Source organism: Stegostoma tigrinum, chromosome 8, assembly GCF_030684315.1.
Source record: "Stegostoma tigrinum isolate sSteTig4 chromosome 8, sSteTig4.hap1, whole genome shotgun sequence".
Taxonomy (NCBI): Eukaryota; Metazoa; Chordata; class Chondrichthyes; order Orectolobiformes; family Stegostomatidae; genus Stegostoma; species Stegostoma tigrinum.
Genome location: NC_081361.1, coordinates 53,143,141 through 53,164,854, shown reverse-complemented (window position 1 = coordinate 53,164,854; position 21,714 = coordinate 53,143,141). Strand labels below are relative to the sequence as shown.

The 21,714-nt window shown below is 39.4% G+C and overlaps 1 protein-coding gene across 1 annotated transcript in view; it reads right to left on the bottom strand.

Annotated features, from left to right (window-relative positions):
* LOC125456195 (cystathionine gamma-lyase-like) overlaps positions 1-21,714 on the bottom strand; it is a 50,733-nt gene that overhangs the window by 4,406 nt on the left and 24,613 nt on the right. Inside the window, exons 7-11 of the mRNA XM_048539057.2 lie at positions 20,310-20,387; positions 14,399-14,551; positions 5,995-6,116; positions 3,811-3,863; positions 171-309 (exon numbers count right to left, since the gene is read on the bottom strand). Of these exons, the coding sequence (XP_048395014.1) occupies positions 171-309; positions 3,811-3,863; positions 5,995-6,116; positions 14,399-14,551; positions 20,310-20,387 (545 nt within the window). The remainder of the gene's footprint in view (positions 1-170; positions 310-3,810; positions 3,864-5,994; positions 6,117-14,398; positions 14,552-20,309; positions 20,388-21,714) is intronic.

The following is a 21,714-nucleotide window of genomic DNA, read 5'->3' as shown; positions in this document are numbered from 1 at the left end:
TGCTCATCCTGCGTGTAATGGTAGAACCCCCCTAAAAATGGATGTCAAGGACAGTCATGACCCTTAACCCACCTTATTTGATATTTTTACTCAGGTTGCTCTGTTACAGTGATCATAATTCAATTCCCAAATCACTAACAAGGTTACCCCTTTAAAATTAGATTTCTTACTGCAGCTTTTAATGCTTGATGTAGATCCTCAATAATGTCTGCTGTATCTTCCAAGCCAACAGATAATCTGATTACCGTGTCACTTATTCCCAATGCATCTCGATCCTCCTTCAGGACAGAAGCATGGGTCATAATAGCCCTTAAAAAAAAATGCACGTAGAACACAGCTTATTGCTATTGCAGTGCTTTTTAAACAATATATATACTTTTGTCGTACATAGAATCAAGTATTTTTCTCACACACACACACACACACACACACACACACACAAAGGAAATACTACCGCCGTGTTTGGTGGGGTGTGCAGCCTAAATGCATGTTTAGGTTTTATTTAAAAAAGCAGGAGCAGGTTTCTATATCACTAATTATGCTACAATAAAATGTCAGGGTAGTTTCAACACAACCCCAAGTTGACATAGGTACAAGAGTTTTAAAACTGCCTCTAAATTGATATTAATACTAGCAAAACTTGGAGAAAAAAAAATAGATTATGCAGAAAATGAACAGTCACTCTGGTATAAGCTTGTTTAGATGTAATATGGGCAGAGACATGTCTGGGCCAGAAAATAAAGAGAACATTTTCCCACTCAATCCAATCATGCTGCATTTGATGTAGGAATTCTTGCTGGCACAAAAAAAAGAGAAAAAGTTGCCTCTCATCTTGTCCTTAAATAAAGGAAAGTCACAAACATATTTTTAAATGTTACTGAAATGAAACTGATGTTTTTTAAAAAAAATCCAGTGTTTAGAGAACACTGGTGTTTAAAAGCAGGGCTCAAGACACCATTTGCAATTAAATGGTTGGCTGCCACGGTAAAATTATTTGGTATGTACGGTATTACCAAGACAGGAAGCAGGTATATTAAGAATACTTCATTGAAAAGTCTTAAGTAATTACAAGAAAAAAATTTTGGTAACAAAAACAGCATTAACCCTTAAAGAAATAAAAGTTGAAAAAATTCCAGGATACACAACTAAGCATTTCGCATGCTCATTTTAAAAAGGAAGAAAGATCAAAATGTAGTTGGTTTAAAGAAAGCAGAAGGGTGACCTGTTGCATTGTTTGTAGGATATGACCAAATTTTAAGTCATTAGCCAAAGAATGCTTTAGGCTCATTGAATTTGAGATAGATATATCAGTACTGAAAGAACATTTAATCAATGACTCTAAATTTTTGAAACTCTAAAAGAATGAGTAAAAACAATTCAACCAAAATGACTGACAAAGAAAGCCCAATTGAAAAGTATTGAAGGCATTAATAAAAATTTACTAGGTTATGGATAATCATGAGCTTTCATAAAATTAGAACCAATTTCCAATAATGGTCGAATCTATAAAATTGAAACGATGAAAATCCACTGAAAAGGGAGTTAAATATAAATAGTGGAAGGAATCAAATTGGATGTTTTTGATAATTCCATCAGATATTATTCCCATAGTTAAGATAACAAAGCCACTTGCTGTAAAAGCAATTTTTTTTGCCAACAATACGATTTCCATCGTTATATAATTTGTTATTATTAGCTTGGTCATTTTACTGTTTCTCTATTCTGAATTATCCATTAGTGAGAATTGAGCAATTTACACAAACAGTACAGCTTTCAAGCAACCACTAATTAGGATTAAGTTACTTTAAATTAAGTACATTGTACCATTTGCTTTTTTTAAAAGAAACTGTTTCAGAGGAATTAAAAAGGAATAAAATGTGTTTGGAAAATGTCCATCTAAAGCCAAAGTCATTATTTTTCCGGCATCACGTGTGCAAAGACAGCAGATATTTTTCAAAAGATTACACTAGGAAGGCTTCACATTTTCCACCAATTTCCACCCTGCCCTCACTTTCACCTGGTCTAACTCTGACTCCTCCCTTCCTCAACGTTTCTGTTTCCATTTCTGGGGATAGATTGGCCACTAATATCCATTACAAACCCACTGACTCCCACAGCCACCTGGACTATCCATCCTCACAACCCACATCCTGTAAAGACTCCATCCCATTCTCCCAGTTCCTCCATCTCATATATTCACATGAGGCCAGCTTCAACAAGGGAGCCTCTGAAATGTCCACCTTCTTCCTCAACTGAGGAATCCCCAGCTTTGTTATCGACAGCGCCCTCAAACAGACCCAACCCATCTCCCGCACTTCCACCCTCACTCCTTCTCTTCCCTGCCACAACAGCGATCGGGTTCCCCTTATCCTCACCTACCATCCCACCAACATTGACATCTAGAAAGATCATCAGGCACCATTACTGCCACCTCCAGCAGGATGCCACAACAAGGCACATATTCCCCTCCCCTCCCTTGTCCACCTTCCACCAGGACACCCTGGTCCCTGTTTCCTTCACCCCCAACACCTCCCCACAGCCCTATGGCTTCTTCCCCTGTAATCCTGTAGTTTCCCTGTTGTGAAAGTGCAACGCCTGCCCATTTACCTCCACCCTCCCCACTATCCAAGGGCCATTAACTCTGTTTTCTCCTTCACAGATGCTGCCAGACCTGCTCAGCTTTTCCAGCAACTTTGTTTTTGTTCTTTGGATATCAGTTGGAATAAAGCCTGTTCAGCGTATAGTTGCCCAGCCTCTGTCTTTCTGAAACACTCTTGTTGCAACTTCAGTGTGAAATTTGATTGTCTTCTTGAACAGAATGTGTGAAAGACTTTGATAGTATGTGTTTCCTGAATAACCTGTCTACCAAGACCCCAAGTCGAGTGACCCAGGCGTACCAGAACATCTGATGGCCAGCCAGCTAAACATTCCAAAAATCTCATTCTTTTCTATTCAAGAGAAAAATCTTTATGGTCAAAATGTTTTTTTTCTACAAAACTAAACCATGACAAAGAAATCAGTTTCATCTCCTTTACCTGGAGTACATGTTGTTTTGGTTTGTTTAAGAGGGGTAAACATTTATATTTTCAAATCTCAAACTATATGCCAACCAGTTTTGCATCTTTGTTAGTGTAGTATTAGTATAAATAAATAATATTTAAAGGAATCTGGATGATTGATCTTCTTATAAAAGAAAGATCACGATTGGCCAGACCAGGAACTGGGTAAAACAATTACATTTATATTGTGGTCTGTGGAGAATGGGCCCAGAAGCAGAGCATTTCTCCGAACTCAGTCAAAATAATGACTAAAAATTGTTCTTTTTCATTTCCTTGGCAGTGCCAAAAAAAAGAAACTCACCACTTCCCAAAGTAATCAGTCCAATAAAATATGGAGTCACATGTTTCTCATGGAACAGTTTATGCAAAATCAAAAAAAACTAGAATGTATCTTGAAAAATAAGCGTATAAACATAAACCAGTGTTTTCTTTTGATCAGCTGCAACTGTTACCTCATACCTTGCAACACTTCATGAGGCTTTTAATATCGTCAAAGCTTAGAAGCTTTTAATACAACATGAACAATGAACATTCAGCAGTGTTTGGCTTTAGTGTTACTGATATTGAATTTCTTCTTCAATATATTTACATCACACATGTTGAATTTTTTTTCATGCATCACCTTCAGAAATCCTCTGCTGATATTCATGTTCAAATAACCAATCCTTTAAATTCATGTTGCTTTAAACTTCTATATCTGAAGCTGAAATAGTATTATTGGCATATCTATTTTCTAAAACAAATTCCTTACGGATGCTCTGCCAGGCTTTCATATCCTCCCAAACTCTCAGCAAGGGCAAACAGCTGAAAGGAAAGTGGTACTGCATTAAAAAAAAGGTTTATTCTATTCAATCCCATTCCACCCCCCCTCCCCCAACCAATACAATTCAGTGTATGTATACTGTCCTCTCCTGGGGAAAAAAGATTTTCTCTATTTACAGCAATTGAAATTGATGATAAGAACTTGTTAAGAATTTTTTCACTACTATAAACGTATGTAATTTAAATCTTCGATTAAGACCGTATTTTTCCAAAGAAGCAAAAATGTTCTGTGCAAATGTGGTACTGAACCATGCAGCCAAAAAAGGTCCAAGGCACAGTCCAAACTAGATTTACTAATCTCATCCAAGTGAGCAGTGACAAAAGAAGGCATTGCTTTTAGTGTGGAGCAAACGAAAATGAAGGAAAGTTAAAAAAAAGTATAACGGCAACTGAATATTCCTCGCGATTGTGGAACAAAGGGCTCTTTGCAGCGTCTATTTAATTTTCAAAATTTCTGTTCTCGCTGAATAATGGTTGGATCCACCCATCCACCCCACCAGCCTCCACAATATTTCTGGTATCTCTGTTGTGTTGCCACTAGCAAACCTATATTCCACCTACCTTTGAACATTCAAATGCAACTGGACACACACAACAGGAATCCCTTTGTAAATCACTCCCAACACCCTTCAGGAACAGCACCTCATCTGTCAATTAGGCACTTTACAGCTTTCCAGTCTCAACTTTGAATTTTAAGGGTGTCACAGATTTTAGACATGTTAATAATAACGTGGCTATTCCACTCATGTCTTACAGATCGATCATCTGTTTTATATGTACCATTATCATCTCCTGTGCTATGCATTCATCATCCCATTAGACATTCATGTTCTCCTACCTTCCATTTCATTGATTTATATTAAAAATTTTCCTCCCCCCCACCCCCACCATTTTGTTCCTGCCTCTGCTTCAGAATCGGAATTGTTACAGAGGTCACCATACAGCCCCTCAAGCTCAAAAGGTACTTTACATCAGAAACATTTTGATTGCTGAACAAATTATGAATGAATATGTAGAGCAATAGAGAGAAATGTCTGCTTTCATAGAATATATTGCAGGCAATGACCTTACTTCATCAGTCCCACCATCCTGTCAATACACACTAAAAGAAAGGTACCCATTGTATGGAGACTACATTTATAGAATGCGGATAATTTCACAAGCTTAGCTATATCAGTTACGCAAGTGACTATCTGGCGATTTCAGTCCCTGTAAGTAGTTTCATCTGACACCCAGGATTGTGAGGCCTTTTCCTTAGTTTCTCCCTATTATCTGCAGTGAGTTTTGTTTAAATAATCAATCTGGACAAGGCTGACCTTCAGCCAGGGGATGGGACATGTTCATAAATAACTGCCTAGTTTCCAAGCAATCACCAGGCTTTAAATTGTGAATTAATAGGACAGTTCCATCAACCCTAACCTTTTAGCTTGCATTTTCAATCCATGAAGGCAATTTTTCCCCTCCCATTATACCTCTGCAGGAGTCTGTCTTATCCTGTTTGTGAATGAGTACGTGCTAGGAGCAAGAGGGTTGTAGTTTGTAACTGCATAGCAGCTCAGTGGATGAGCAGTTCCTTGGTCACTTGTCTAAAGAATAAAACTGTTCTTAATAAAAAGGTTATTAAAGAAATTTAGTAGAAATATGTTTTGTTCTAGGTAACAGTAAGAGAAATAAATTGACGATTTGGGTCATTAAATGAAACATTTATATTTTTGGTACAGCCTATGTAGCAGCTAGACCTGATTATTCCTCCCAGAGTTATAACACTAGCTTGAAATGCAATGCCTGAGCATTTCTACAATTTCCTGTTTTTATTGCTGAAAATTCCATGTCGCAGCAGGTCGTGAGAGGATAATTCTGAGGCCAACTGTGATAGCCCATGATAAAAACCAACTGTCTCTTGTAACAAAGTCACTTAGGTTATTGCAATAACAACTTTGTTATTTTTCCTCACAAGAAGGAAAAGTTCACCTCTTAAAAAGACAGGTGAACAGCTCATTCAATTTGGCTCAGCAGTGCAATGGAGAAGCAGAAGTGAACATAAAGCTCATTAATTTCAGAAGTGCCTTCACCAGGCATTAACAAGAAGTGAAGGAATTTCAAAAGTACTCACTTTTAAGTTTTTAAGGAATGTTGTGGCATGTTCCAAATCTCCTTTAATTAAGAAAGTTATCATACCCGAACTTCCGGTGCACTGTTGCTTCATCAGATTGTATTGTGGATGAGAAGGGAGGCCTGAAAAGCACACAAAAAGTGTAAAGGAACACAAGCCATTAAAACACCAATACAGACAGACAATTTACCATTTCAGTTTAGTTCAAAACCACACTGGAACCAAATATCGTCTGAGAGTGGATTGTTATGAAGTTTTCCACATTTAAGTAGATCAAGGATCATGAGGAAAGAGCAGGCAAGCAGACACAAAGAATGTTGGATCAGCTATAATCCTACTTAATGGCAGAGCAAGCTCAAGGGGGGTGAATGGCCTTCTCCTGTTCCTCTTCCATACACGCTTATTCTCCAGTGGGGCAGCTCACTATCACAAAATACAAATAAGCGAGTGTTAAGAAAAGTGGTTTTCCAGTTATGGCTGTCATTTCCACTTCAGGTTTACGGATTTGAAGAGATTTGGGGGATAAATTGATCACAAATAGCACAATTAGAATTAGAATCAAAGAATTCCCAGAGTGTGGAAACAGACCATTCAGCCCAACAAGTCCATACCAACCCTCCTAAGAGCATTCCACCCAAACCCATCCCGCTACCCTATCCTTGTAACCCTGCATTTCCCATGGCTAATGCACTTAACCTACACATCCCTCACTATTGATTGGGTCCTGATCTTTCATCACTGTCCCAGGATTATCTCAGATGAAAAGCTAGCCCCTTGATTTTTACCCCCTCTCATTCACAAGACCATCTTGAAGCCCTCTGTCCTCACTTCTAACAATCAAACACCAGGATCTCAAAGATCTTTTGGTAACTACAGTTAAACCTTGATCAGCTACCTCACAATGTCTCTTCCTTCCATTGATCCATTGGATGAAATATGTTTCAAAAAGATGTTCCTTGCCTTTTCTCCAAACTCAACCTTCTCTGGGTGGTCTCTGAGATAATGGGGACTGCAGATGCTGGAGAATCCAAGATAACAAAGTGTGAAGCTGGATGAACACAGCCGGCCAAGCAGCATCTCAGGAGCACAAAAGCTTGATGTTTCAGGCCTAGACCCTTCAGAGAGGGGGATGGGGAGAGGGTTCTGGAATAAATAGGGAGAGGGACAAGTGAAGATGGAGAGAAAAGAAGATAGGTGGAGAGGAGTGTATAGGTGAGGAGGTAGGGAGGGGATAGGTCAGTCTGGGGAGGATGGACAGGTCAAGAAGATCTGCTCCTTGACCTGCCCATCCTTTCTGGACTGACCTATCCCCTTCCTACCTGCCCACCTATACTCTACTCTCCACCTATCTTCTTTTCTCTCCATCTTCAGTCCACCTCCCCCTCTCTCCCTATTTATGTCAGAGCCCTCTCCCCATCCCCCTCTCTGATGAAGGGGTCTAGGCCCGAAACATCAGCTTTTGTGCTCCCGAGATGCTGCTTGGCCTGCTGTGTTCATCCAGCTTCACACTTTGTTATCTAGGTGATCTCTGACCCTGGTTAAGTTCTGTTTGATTGGATAGTCAGAGCCCATCCTACCGATCCCTTGGTCCTTTTCACTCTAAACAACCAACTGCACAAACTCCCCTCCCAGTTCCTCGTTCAACTCACTCTTCAAGGTGTTGTATTCTCCTTTAGATGTGCAGTCATTGCAACTATCAAAATTAATCCTTCATCCCATTTTTCTTGGAAAGTGCTGACAAAATTTCAGTGCACCTCTAAGTTCTGAACTTGTCCCCTCCTAAACGCACGATCTTCTTTTCTGGAACTCTCTGAATCCTTCCTTTCAAGTTTCTATACCCCAGTCAGTTATAGTTCTGAAACAGTCCTTGGTGAAGTCACTAAAAACCCCCCGTGTCAGTCAATGTAGTAAATTAAACTATCCCTCCATTTCCTTAGGTTTGGAGGATGTTTCAGTATTAGTATTTAAAAATTAGAAATGCTAACCAAAAAAAAGGTAATTGAGGATTTATGAAGCATCTCCTAACCCTCTGAGACCTATCTGCAGCCTTTCTCCTCCAACACATCTCTATTGTTTCATAAACCAAAAGAACCATGGATGCTGTAAATCAGAAACCTCAGAAGGGTTACTGGACCCAAAATGCTAACCCTGATTTCTCCTCACAGATGCTGCCAGACCTGCTGAGCTTTTCCAGCAACTTCTGCTTTTGTTCCACTGTTATACACTGGCTACATTTGGTCAAGCTAAGTGAATGGGCAAATGCATGACTGATCCAATTTAAGAGACAAATGGGAGATTATGCACTTTGGTAGCAACAACAGGAAGACAGATTATTATCTGAATAGCTATAAATTGAGAGACAGAATGTGCAGTGAGACCTGGCTGTCTTTGTATAGCAGTCACTGACAGGAAGCTTGCAGGTACAACAAGCTATAAAGCCGGCAAATGGTATACTGGCTTTCAGTGACAACAGGAATGATGGCTTGCACAACCACACCTAAAATACTGCACGCAGTTTTGGTCTCCTCATTTGAGAAGAGATATTCTTGCTAGAGAGGGAGTGCAGCGAAGCTTTACTAAACAGATTCCCAGGATGGCAGGACTGACATGGGGGGGAGACTGAATTGGTTAGAATGATAAATCACAGGAATTTAAAAATAGGGGTGGTATGGGATCTCGTAGAAACCTAATAAATTCTAACAGGACTACACAGAATGGATGTAGAAAGGATGCTCCAATGGCAAGGCAGTCTAGAATCAGGAGTCAGTCTAAGGATATGGGCTAAATCACTTAGTACTGAGATGAGGAGAAATTTCTTCACCTAGAGAGAGTTGAGCCTGTTGGCTATTACAGAAAAGCAGTCAAGGCCAAAACATTGTATGTCAAGGAGTTAGATATAGAACTTTGTGGCTAAAGGAATCAAAGGAATAAAGGGAAAAAGCAAGAATGAGCTTCTGAGTTGAATGGACAGCCATGATCATTATAAATAGCGGAGGCGGCTCCAAGGGCCAAAGATCTATTCCTGCACTTAATTTCTATGTTTCTATTTAGATAAGAATTGAGCAAAGTATCATTTGCAATCTCTCCTTATTAATATCACAATTACTTATGGACTCCAACCAGGTTTTCCTCGGATATATCTTGTATCTCATCTACATTCTTCCCCACGGCACTGTATTCTTTAAAGAGTGTATGCCGATGGCTTTGTATTCCGGGAACTGTCTTACCAGAGGCTGCTTTTGGCCTCTATAATTGGAGACGGTACGCCAAATATCCACTAGAACAGTCCCTGGGAACAGACTGATTAAACTGGGTTTATATTCTCTGGATTTTAGAAGGGATGTTTTATTGAAATGCAAGAACATTCTTAAGTTGCCTCATCAGGTTCTGGGGACAGAGCTTGTTTTCTCTCGTTGTGATACTGAGATTATAAGGGTAGAATTTTTCATAACAACATAAGTAAGAAAGAAACAGGTACAGGCCATCTGGTCTGCCGATCTGCTCCACCATTCAATAAGTACATGGCTGATTTCTTCATGGACTCAGCTCCACTTACCTGCCCACTCCCCTATCTATTTATCTTTGCATTAAAAACATTCAACAACATAGCCTCAACTGTTTCATCACTGGGTAGGGAAATTACAGATTTGCAACTCTTTGGGAGAAGAGGTCCCTCTTCAACTCAGTCTTAAATCTCGTTCTCCTTATTTTGAGGCTCTGCCCCCTAGTTCTAGTTTCACCCGGCAAGGGAAACAACCTCCCTGCCTCTGTCTAGCCCCTTCATAATTTTATAGGTTTCCCCTCATTCTACTAAATTCCGGTGAGTATAGTCCCGGTCTATTCAATGTCTCCTCATAAGCCTACCCTCTCACCTCCAGAATCAACCTAGTGAACCTCCGCTGCACTTCCTCCAAAGCCAGTACATCCCTTCTCAAGTAAGCAGACCAAAACTGTACACAATAAAAAGGACCAGCCACTTACAACTGAGAGTAAGTTCTTTGAGTACTTTGACTACTACAAAATCTTTGCAATTGCCTAACCCAGAGAGTTGTCAATGCTTCATCGAATACATTTAAAATTTTGAGACAGATAGTTTGTTGGTCTCTGGGAGGCAAAAAAAACAGGAAATATAGATGTTAAACCTTTAAAAGATATGATTATGTTTCTAACACGCAGCAGTGTAAGAGATGTACAAGACATTTAATGTGATTTCGTTTAGCACAAGACCTGTGTAGATGCAGAACAACCTTCAAAAAAAAAAGAAGCATTGGTGTTACTGTCAGGTCTGGTTAATGCGTCATATATAGCAGTAAATATCACAGAGGTTAAGAGAACGAAACAAATGTAGCAGGAAAGAAAATGGAGTTAGGTAAATGATTAGAGGTTATCACAGAATGACAGAATGGGCTCGATAAACCCCATTGTTTGTGCATGTTTTATTTCTCATGTCCTAATAACACCCAAATCCACTTCACCATCGCCTCTCTTGACTACTGCTGCTGACTTATCCCTTAATTATCAACATTAACAGAACATTCCTCCAGTTAAGTGTTAAATACTCTGAAGACTGACCATTTCCTTTAATCTTTGCTCCAAATTCCATTCCCGGCTCCATTCCTCTCCCTAGCTACTTTGAGATTAAGCAAGTTTGATGGCAACCTTGGTATCATACTTGATCCAGAGATAAACTTAAATATCTGTACTAAGACTCTCCATTTCCACAGTCAGAACCTCACCTGGCTTCACCCATCTACAACTCAACTGCTGCTGACTGACTGGAGCGTGCTGCAAACTCAGCAAAGTAAAATAGAAAAGAAATGCAGACCTGCATTTCAAGGGAAAAACACGGAGGAGATGAAAACCATAGGAAGGGAACTGTGGATAAATGTGTGGTTATCTACTTTGGTGGCAAGAACAGGAAGGCAGATTACTATCCTTCAATTTGTTTCTGTCAGGGGAAAAGCATCAGATCACAGGAAAACCGGTAGGTGATCTGCAGCGTTTTCTTCTGCATTGATTTTGACTGGCCAAGCAGACTCACCGTGACCTCCAGACTTTGATTTTTCCATCTGTAGCCATGCCATAAACTACTATGTCACTACGCTTTGAATCTGTCAGTCTAAACTCTTGCTCTCTTTCATCCTCAAATAAACACGCTTTAAATATCAACTGTTTGGACAAGTTTTTGGGGCTCCAAACAAATATTTAGCTGTGTCAAATGTTGTTTATCATGCCCCACTGAAGTGCCTTAGAAAATTATAATAGGGATCCTTCTTAAAATGTTGAAGTGTTCAATATTTAGGATTTCTCTGCCACCCTGTGGTAGCAAGAACTTTGGTCTGATTAGACCAATGCAGAGACTGAACAGCAAGGGGTAAATTAAATTTTATCATTCAGTAGAAATTTGTGAAGGGGGAAAAATAAGGGAAGTATTCTTCCAGATCCCAGATGAAATTTAAAACAAAACAATCTAATCTTAAACTAGAAGTAGCAAATGTTGGAAAATTTTCAATGGCAAAAATTCAAGAATGCTTTGAATTTATCAAGAGCAGATTACAGTAAACTAATAGACAAAACCTGCACACAATCTATTGCCACTGAGGGTATCACCTATCATCATAACCTTTCGAACATGTACCAAGTTTGAATATTTACTTCTTGGAGGTCTCAATAAAAACTACAAATCTCATGTTTCATAACTGGCAACCATTATCATGAACTCTGCATACAGATCAGATGTGTATTCTGCACCTTCTCCATACATCATTGTATGGAAAAGTCAAAAAGTATTATTTTCTCAGTTTCAAATCCATCCACTTTTGCTTGTCTCTTTCCAGTTGGAATTCTTTTCATTCAACGAACTGCCAAATTCATTAGCTAATTCACGATAATTCTTCAATCGGTTGTTTAACCAAATGAAAATTGTTTAAAATGGCCACTATCTGCCTGGAAATAAAAAAAAAGTCAAACAAATGTACCTAGTTTGCATTCCCAATCACACATATTTGTTGAAATCATTGTATAAGATTAAGACAACTCTTTAAAAACTAGAACAGGGTAGAAGCTGGCATACAAATATCCCCTTTCGTACCAAAGTGCTTTAATATCAATAATATGTAGTTCAAACGCCACTCACTTGAAAGCAGAGCCACTTGAGAAACAAACTGCAGCCACGAGTAGGTTATCAAAAATACCAGAATCTCAAATATAATCCCAGATACAACTGCACTTTGCAAATATATTTGATTACAAACTGCAAATCAAGTTGTAAGACTTGAAAAGAATGTTTAACTAGCTCACATTCTGTAAATGTGCCAAACAAAAGGAGGTACATTCAAACCAAAAATTAAACACAATTCCACCTCCTACCAAGGTAAACTCTTGAATAGAGTGTAACTTCCAGTCTCTAGATTTAGCTAAATTATAACTTCAAGAATAACATTACAGTTGTCCTTAAGCCAGAGTTGGAGCAGAAAGGTGCCTTATTTCATAATTTATTATCCTGCTGTATGCATGCATGTCAGAAGGAGCTCATTTCAAGTTTAATGTTAACGACCAGTATGTCAGTGTAAGCCACAAACACTTAGTCAGGGCCTCATGAAAGTAGCCACCTCTGCAAGACCAAGAGCTAGATCTCAGCCAGAAATCAGCAATCACAGAAGAAACTCAGAGGAGAGTTGCAGGCAAAATGATGGAAATGTGCATATGAGTGTCTAAGAAAAGGCTTTTGGGTATTCATATCTTTATAAGCATGTTGTAATGTTTACTTCTTTAGTTTTTAAACACACCAATTTTGTGGCCTCATTGTGATTCCTACCCTACTACTAGATTATCTTTGGAGAATTCTTGTGTAAAACAGTTAATATTGTAATCTTGGCGACACAGGCACAGATAGATCTCAAATCCTATGTTAGAAAATGAGAAAGGATAAAAAAAAAAGACTCTTTAAATCACGTCAACCTGCAACTGTAGTAGATTTGCCAACTTCAGGTACATTTAAGTCGTCATTGGATAAGCATATGGACGTACATGGAATAGCGTAGGTTAGATGGGCTTCAGGTCGGCACAACATCGAGGCCCGAAGGGCATGTACTGTGCTGTAATGTTCTATGTTCTATGACGAAAGCTAGACTATTCTAGCTTCACTACTCCATAAGTCGCAACATAATTTTCCCTGTTCCCAAAGTGGCCAACTATATACCTCATCTGCAACAGATCTAAATTAAAATATCTATCTACTGAATTTATTAAACCAATAATTGTATTTATAATTAAAACAAAATTATTCAAATGAAGATGCAATAAGTAGTGCAAGCTTAACAACAGCACTCTATCTTCTCCATGGGAACGCTGCAGCCTTCAGGACTCAATATCAAGTTAAATTTTATATACTGAATATCACGTTCTGTGTCCTTTACCCATCCTCACACCTCAGGCCATTCCTAGTTATCATCAGTTCCGAATAAGGGGCACTGGATGTGAAACTCTGTTTTCTCTCCGCAGATGCTGTTATCCACATTGTCCAGCATTGAAGCAAGCTACAAGATGAGCAAATTACCAGCTTCAAATTCTTGAGTATGGCTGTTCCATCAATAGAAACATGAAAATTGTCTCAATTGAAACTATAGCTTAGTTCCAACTGCTACATGGCAATTTCTGCTGGGAATGCAAACGTAAGCAGTTGCTAGATAAAGATCAACTTGAACTTATTTGCGATTTCCTCAAATTGAAAAGTAATATGCTAATATGAGCCAGCTAAGAATTTCTGCAGGGGGTCACTGACGTGGCATCTAGTTCTCAGGGAACTGTGTCTTGGCATGACTTAGCATTTCAGAAAGGTTGACACTGAAGGAGATCAAAAAGAAATTATTATTATTTAATGAAATGTGGTTAAAACCATAAGGTTTACAGGTGCAGGAAAGCTTATTTAAAAAAAAACACAAATAATTGTGCAAAGTAAGTTTGACCGAAAGAAAACTCCCTTTGTCCGTCTTCTGGAACTTGTGCCCCATCCCCAATGTCTCCCAGTATTAATTTACATTTTGAAACTTATTTATCAATTTCACTAATAAAACTCTGAAGCATAGTATATTGGAAAAATGCTACACAGCTTCAGCACAATTCAAAGCAATGGTGATACATTCAACGATTATGAAGATGTTGGCCATACTGTACCAAGTGTAAGGCTACATTAGTTATTGGAATGAGATATGCACAGGAGCTCTCAGTGTTATAATTTTTTGAAAAGGAGCATAGTATCCAAGAAATAAGTTCCATCTGACCAGGTTGCTAAATTGATCCAATTCCAGACAGCAATGAGATAGCTATTACATGACAAAAGACCCTGCAAGAATAACTCAGTTTACGTCACATTTGTAATAGAAATCATATCTGAACCACTGACCTGGGAAAATAACTTTTTCCACTCGAGGATCTGCCTCCAAAAACTGGGCTACAACCAATGCATTCTCGAAGTGTTGTTTCATTCGAAGGGCCAAAGTCTTCAACCCTCGATTACACATGTAGCAATCAAATGGAGACGGAACTGCACCAATAGCTATAAACACAATTTTTAAAAATTGAAATATGATCTTACAACATTAGGTAATTTTAACAATTTGCATTTCAGTAATGTACTTGAATCGTAGCGATTTAAGTGCAGCACAGTGGCTCAGTAGTTAGCACTGCTGCCTCACAGTGATTCAAATTCGATTTCGCTCTCGGGCCACTGTCTGTGTGGAGTTTGCACATTCTCCCTATGTCTGCGTGGGTTTTCTCCTGATGCCCTGGCTTCCTCCCAGTCAAAGATATGCAGGCGAGGTGGATTAGCCATGGGAAATGCAAGATTACAGCGATAGGGTAGGGGGGAAGAGAATGCTCTTTGGAGAGTCAGCGTGGACTCGAAGGGCCAAATACTCTGCTTCCACACTGTACGGATTCTATGATTCTATGTGAAATGCACCTATAACATTCCTAATGCACAGCTTTTTCTTCATCCCTTATCCTAAAGGGATCAGAACGACAAAATGTAAGCAAGTTGAGTTTGAACTCAGGTCCTATATGAATGTAGTATTATCACCATGTTTTTATTCTCTTCCTTTCCGAAATGAACCCTCATACTCTGTTGCCCTCTTTATGGGCATATAAGCAGTTTTGTGGATAAAGTCACTCCTTTTAATAATGTACACATTTTTACTCCCAAATTTCCTACAAAATTTCCTTCCAAACTTTAATTTCTTATCTTTCGAGGAATAACTAGCCTCCTTATTTGCTTCATCAAAAACAAACCACCTTGCACTTTAAAATACAAAATTCCACTTACCTGTATGGTGTAAATATGTTTATCTTTGTGTCTTTCTATATTGTGCAAGCCAGAATGCCAATTTCATAGTTCTTCACAATATATCAAGTATTTTTCTACATTGGAAACAGTCCAACCACATGATTGAACAGGTTTTTCATTTCCTTGTTGTTCTCAGCAGAGAAGAGAAAACAGAGGCAAAGAAGCCACTTTATTATCTCAAGTATTGCCAAGGTTCTTTCAATAGGATCTTCCAATCCGGTGACCAGTGCCATGTGGGAGAATGATGGCAGTTGTATGGGAATATGCCACCTGTAAGTTCTCCCAGTCACAAACTGTCCTCACTTGGAACTAGCTCATAATTCTTCCAGCATTGCCATCTTAAAGGCCTGTACCTACCTCCCTTTCCAAAGCACTGCAGACATTGCTATACCACAATTGTTCAAGGAGGCAGCACAACAGCAACTTAGAAGGCAATTACAGGGCATTTGTTCAGTGATTAGCAATAGATGCTGTCTTTGCCTCTGTTGATGAACAAATGCCCCCTGTTAAAATGTCACAGAAAAATGGTACCTCTTGGCCTTGGGAATTAACCTGGGAACCTATTTTGGGAACCTCAAAACAGTAAAGCTAGGATACATAGTGAAAAGGAAAGCTAAAACACCCAACCCGAACTTACAATAGATTAGAAACTGTTAATCTTTCTGATTAAAATAAAAAGTAGATTGCTACCAACAAAGCAAATGGAAACAGCTACAACAATCCCTGAGTTTACATTGTCTGTATCAATCTGAATTCCAGGCTGCAATCACACACACAAATATTTTCATAACTTTTAAAAAAAGTCCCAAGATGGACTCAATCCACAGATCATTGGCGTATGGCCTACAGCAAACGAGCGTCCAAAAATATTTAGTGACATGGTAAATAGGGGAAGCTGGTTTGGGAAGATGCATTGTAGAATTCCAACAGAGGGAACAAAATACCTTCACAGAGAGTCATATAGCGCAGAAACACTCCTTGGTACAACTCGTCCATGTCAACTGGTATCCCAAAGTGAACTAGTCCCATTTGCCTGCATTTGGCCCACATCCCTTTAAATGTTTCCTATTCATGTACCTGCCCAAATGTCTTTTAACTGTCGCTAATGTACCTGCATTTCCCTCCACCTCTGGTGGCTCAGACCACATATACACCACCCTCTATGCGAACAAGTCCCAATCCATCCAGCCTCTCCTTATAAAATAAACCTTCTATTCCTAGCAACATCATTGTAACTTTTTTCCCCGATTTTAATTTTTAAAATACTCTTCTTATAGCAGGATGACCAGAGTTGCAAGCCGTATCTAAACATTTCCTAACCAATGTCTTGTACAGCCTCGACATGATGTCCCAACTCCTATACTCAAAGTCTGACCAACAAAGGCAAATTACCTTGTCTACCTGCACCACCACTTCAAAGGAAAAATGAATTTGCATCCCTAGGTCCCTCTGTTCAACACCATGCCCCAGGGCCCTACCAATTAACTATGCAACTCCTGCCCTGGTTTGCCTAACCGTAATGCAATACATTGCATTTACCGAAATTAAACTTCATCTGCGATAACAAGGTGTGGAGCTGGATGAACACAGCAGGCCAAGCAGCATCTTAGGAGCAGGAAAGCTGACGTTTTGGGCCTGGACCCTTCATCAGAAATGAAGAAGGGTCTAGGCCTAGAAAGTCAGCTTTCCTGCTCCTCTGATGCTCCTTGGCCTGCTGCGTTCATCCAGCTCCACACCTTGTCATCTCGGATTCTCCAGGATCTGCAGATCCTATTATGTCTAACTTCATCTGCCACTCATTAGCCCATCTGATCAAGGTCCTGTTGTACTGAGATAATCCTCTTTACCGTCTACCATACCACCAATTTTGGTGCGATCCACAAACTTACTAATCATGCCACCTATACTCTCATCCAAATCATTTATATAACATGACAAGCAAACAGTGGACCCAGAACCAATCCTTGTGGCACACTCATGGTCACAGGCCTCTACTATCCAACCTCTGTCTTCTACCATCAAGACAATTTTATGACCAAATGGCACTCTCTCCCTGGATCTCATGTGATCTAACCTTATTAACGCAGCCTACCATATAGGATTTTCCAATGACCTAGAAACATCCACCACTCTGCCTTCATCTATCTTCTTGGTAACTTCTTCAAAGAGCTCAGTTAAATTTGTGAGATGATCTCCCAGATACATGACCAGACTGACCATCCCTAACTGTCCTTCTCTTTCAAAATTCACGTAAACCCTATCTCTCAGTAGCAAACCCCTCCCGCCCCGAACAACTTAACCACCACTGGCAACAGGCTCACTGGTCTATAGCTCCCTGGCTTTTCCTGCAGACTTTTTTAAAAAGCAACGGCACAACATTAGCCACCCTCCAGTCTCCTGGCACCTCACCCGCGGCTGTTGATAACACAAATATCATTGCAAGGTGCCTTGCAATTTCTTCCCTAGCTTCCCACAATATTCAGGAATACACCTCAGCAGGTCTCAGGGATGTATCTCCCTTTATGCATCTTAAGACCTCCAGCACCTCCTTTTCTGTGAGGTGGACTCTTTTCAAGACATCACCGTTTCTCCAGCTTCCCTAGTTTCCATGTCTTTCTCCACAGTACATGTTGAGGTGAAATATTTGTTTAGTATTTCACCCATCTCCTGTGGTTTCACACATAGCTGGCCTTTGGTTGTTGACTTGCTCGCCGATCTGGCTTGTTCTCATTCAAACAGCCAGCTCATCGAGCAAGTGAACAACCTCACCCACAACTTGAGCTACAGATCTTTGCCAAAACTTTAAACATAGCTTGCCTTGTTGATCCTTAAGGGATCCTATTCTCTCCCTAGTTACTCTTTTGCTCTTAATGTACTTGTAGAATCTATTAGGATTCTCCTTAACTCTATTTGCCAAAACTACCTCGTGTCCCCCTTTTGCTCCCCCAGATTTCCCTCTTAAGTGTACTCCTATTTCCCCATACTCCTCCAGGGATTCACTTGATCCCAGCTGTCTATATCTGACATATGCCTCCTTTCCTTTCACCAGTGCCTCAGTATCTCTAGTCATCCAGTGTTGCCTTAAACCTCTAGCCATGCCCTTCATGTTAATAGAAATATACTGTCTCTGAACTCCCATCATTTCATTTTTGAAAGCCTCCCACATGCCAGACATCCGTTTCCCTGTGAACAGCTTCCCTCAATTAACTTTTGGATCTTCCTGTCCAATACCAAAGTTGGCCTTCCTCCACTTTGGAACTAACTTTTAGATCAGGTTACCTTTCTCTATAACTAGTTTAAAACTAGCAGAATTATGATCACTGGTCCCAAAGTGCTCCCCAACTAACACCTCAATTTCTTGCTCTGCCATATTTCCCAAAAGAAGGTTGAGTTTTGCTCCTTCTCTGGTAGGTACATCCACAAACTGCATATGAATATGTTCTTGAACACACAACAAATTCCTCTCCATCCAAATCGTTGACACTATGGCAGTCCCAGTCTAAGTTAAAATCCCCTACCATTACAACCCTATGATTCTTGCAACCTTCTGAAATCTCCCTACATAATTTGATCCTCAATTTCCCGCTGATTATTGGGTGGAGCTATAGTACAATCCCATCAAGCTGATCCACCCCTTATTTCTCAGTTTTATCCAAAGAACTTCGTTTGACGATTCCTTCAGAATATCTTCTAAGTACAGCTGTAACGTTGCCCCAATCAATGTCATTTCCTATTGCCCCTTTCCTCACTTTCTATCCTTCCATAACATCTATACTCCGAAAAATTAAGCTGCTAATTCGCCCGTCCTTCAACCATGTTTCTTTAATAGCTACGATATCCCAATCTCAAGATCCCATCCATGCCTTGAGTTCATTTGCCCTACCTGTCAGACCCCTTGCATTGGAATATATGCCATTTATTTCAATCTCACTAGAAAATCTTACAAATTAGGAACCTTAACTATACTGCAGTCTGAAGAGGTCAACTGACCTTTTAAGCACTGATTCTAGAAGGTTTTAATACTTCTATTATATAGGGAACAAAATCTGTACAAGATCATACTTATCAAATACTATTTTGTAAAGATACACTCAGGTTGGAGTCCTTACACAGCAAGTATCAGCCTCAGCTATTTTAATGGTAATGAAAAATAAGCAATTTAATGGAGAACAAGTAAACCTGTTCCACCACAGGAAAACACTTTAGACCTAGATTTATCTTCCATTTTTACCTTCATCAAATTATATCATACCCTCTCATTTGCATGGGAGCAAAAAACATAGGCATTGATTACTTCAGCCTTGGAATCTTAAATAATTCTCCAAAAGGCTGAGTCTCACCATCTAGATTAGAGACAGGCAATAAAAGAAAACACTTCCTTAGATTCAGAGATAATGGGAACTGCAGATGCTGGAGAATCCAAGATAACAAAGTGTGAAGCTGGATGAACACAGCAGGCCAAGCAGCATCTTAGGAGCACAAAAGCTGAAAGGGTCTAGGCCCGAAACGTCAGCTTTTGTGCTCCTAAGATGCTGTTTGGCCTGCTGTGTTCATCCAGCCCTACACTTTATTATCTCTATTTCCTTAGTTTCAGTTGGCATACTAAAATCCTGATTCTCACCTCTTTCATCTGATGGTTATCAATCATTCTAGATCCTGGCCAAATTTCTTATGTTAACTGGGTAAACCCAAAACAGGTTTTGTTAAAGGGTAGGCTTTTGCACACAAGAATGGTAAAACTTTCACAGCTACACAGACATCACATTCATATCAACAAGCATGTAAAATTTTAAATTCACCAAAAGAAAAAAACTCAACTTCTAAATTACTCGCAGTTTTAATTCCACCTTGCCACAATGACACATTGTATTTCACAGGAGAACAATTCTTCCATGCAAAAGAAGGCAGCAGTCAAGCTCAGTAATGCTTATGGAACTGTTAACATACTGTTCAGAGATCTGTAAATCATTACCATTTTGCAAGAACATCAGCTTCTCATGGAGATCATCACGATTCATTGAAGCCAATCCCATGACTACATCACTGTGACCTGGAAAAATAAGAAGTTAATTTTTGTTTCTGGGACTATGCAAGCATGCACAGAGATACTTGAAAAAAAATCAAAATGAAGGTTCATGGGCAGATTTTTCACAACTGAAACAAACTGCAAACTGCCTGGACTTCCTGAACTAGCAAAGTAATACCTAGCTGTCACAGTGATGTGAAGGTGCTGGAGCTTCAGATGAAGGAGCAGTACTCTGAAAGCTTGTGATTTCAAATAAACATGTTGTACTATAAACTGGTGTCAAGTGACTTCTGTACTTGTCATCAAGACATGGTAACACCAAAATCTCCTGCAAGCTACCCACTAACTCGATTTGGAACTTCAATTATTGTTCCTCTATCATCATAGATCAAAATTCTAGTACTCCCTCCACAAATTACACTGTGTGTGTACATACACCACATTATCCATGATGGTTCCAGGCAGCAACAAACACACATCTTTTCTGATGCCATTTAGGAATGGGTAACAAATGCTGCTCAAGCCAGTCACACGTCCAGCAAAATAATAAACTACCACTTCTTCCCCCCCAAAACTTAGATCTATTTAGGAGAAATGCGGGGCTAGTCAGTCGGACTGAGAAGAAGTCTCAAGTATTTGGAAAGGGAATTCAGAATTTTTGCAAGGGCTGTATAATAGCAGCAAGGTATAGTGTGCAATTGGCAAGTATAGAAGTGGGATACAGTGTACTTCAGAACTTAAAGAATTAGGGAGTACGAATGTGAGGACCAGAATACTTAGCTTTGAAATTGAATGCATGGAGAGATAAAAGGTAACTATAAACAGAAATTGAAAGAAAATAAAATTGGAACAGGTACTCAGGAACAAGAACAAAATACATGGGTGAATCAGATGTGTGGAAAGATGACAGCAGATTTAAAAATTGTTTCTTAAAAAAGAACAAGTGTACAGATGTGTGACAAGAAAAGGGTTTACAAACAATTTAGGGTGAAGGTGGCTGGGGTTGTTGGGGAGGGGGGGGGTAAGATGATGGAAATAACACAGAGTGAGATCTGCAATTGAAGGAACAAGATATGCATGGAAGTAGACTTTAAGAGTTGGGCCCAATGACGAACTGATGAAGCACAGAGGGATTTAAAAGAAAAAAAAGAAAGAAAGAGCTGAGAAAGCAATTTTAAAAAAGAGAAGGTACAACTACAAATTTTAAAAAAATGTTTTGTAAAGAATATGCAGGAGATTAGTAAAAAATACAACCAAAACCATTCGACAAGGCTCAGAAAACAGAGCTCACAGATGTAAATAAGGCACAGTCACAAATATTAAACAAAATTTTAAAATTCAAATGGATTTG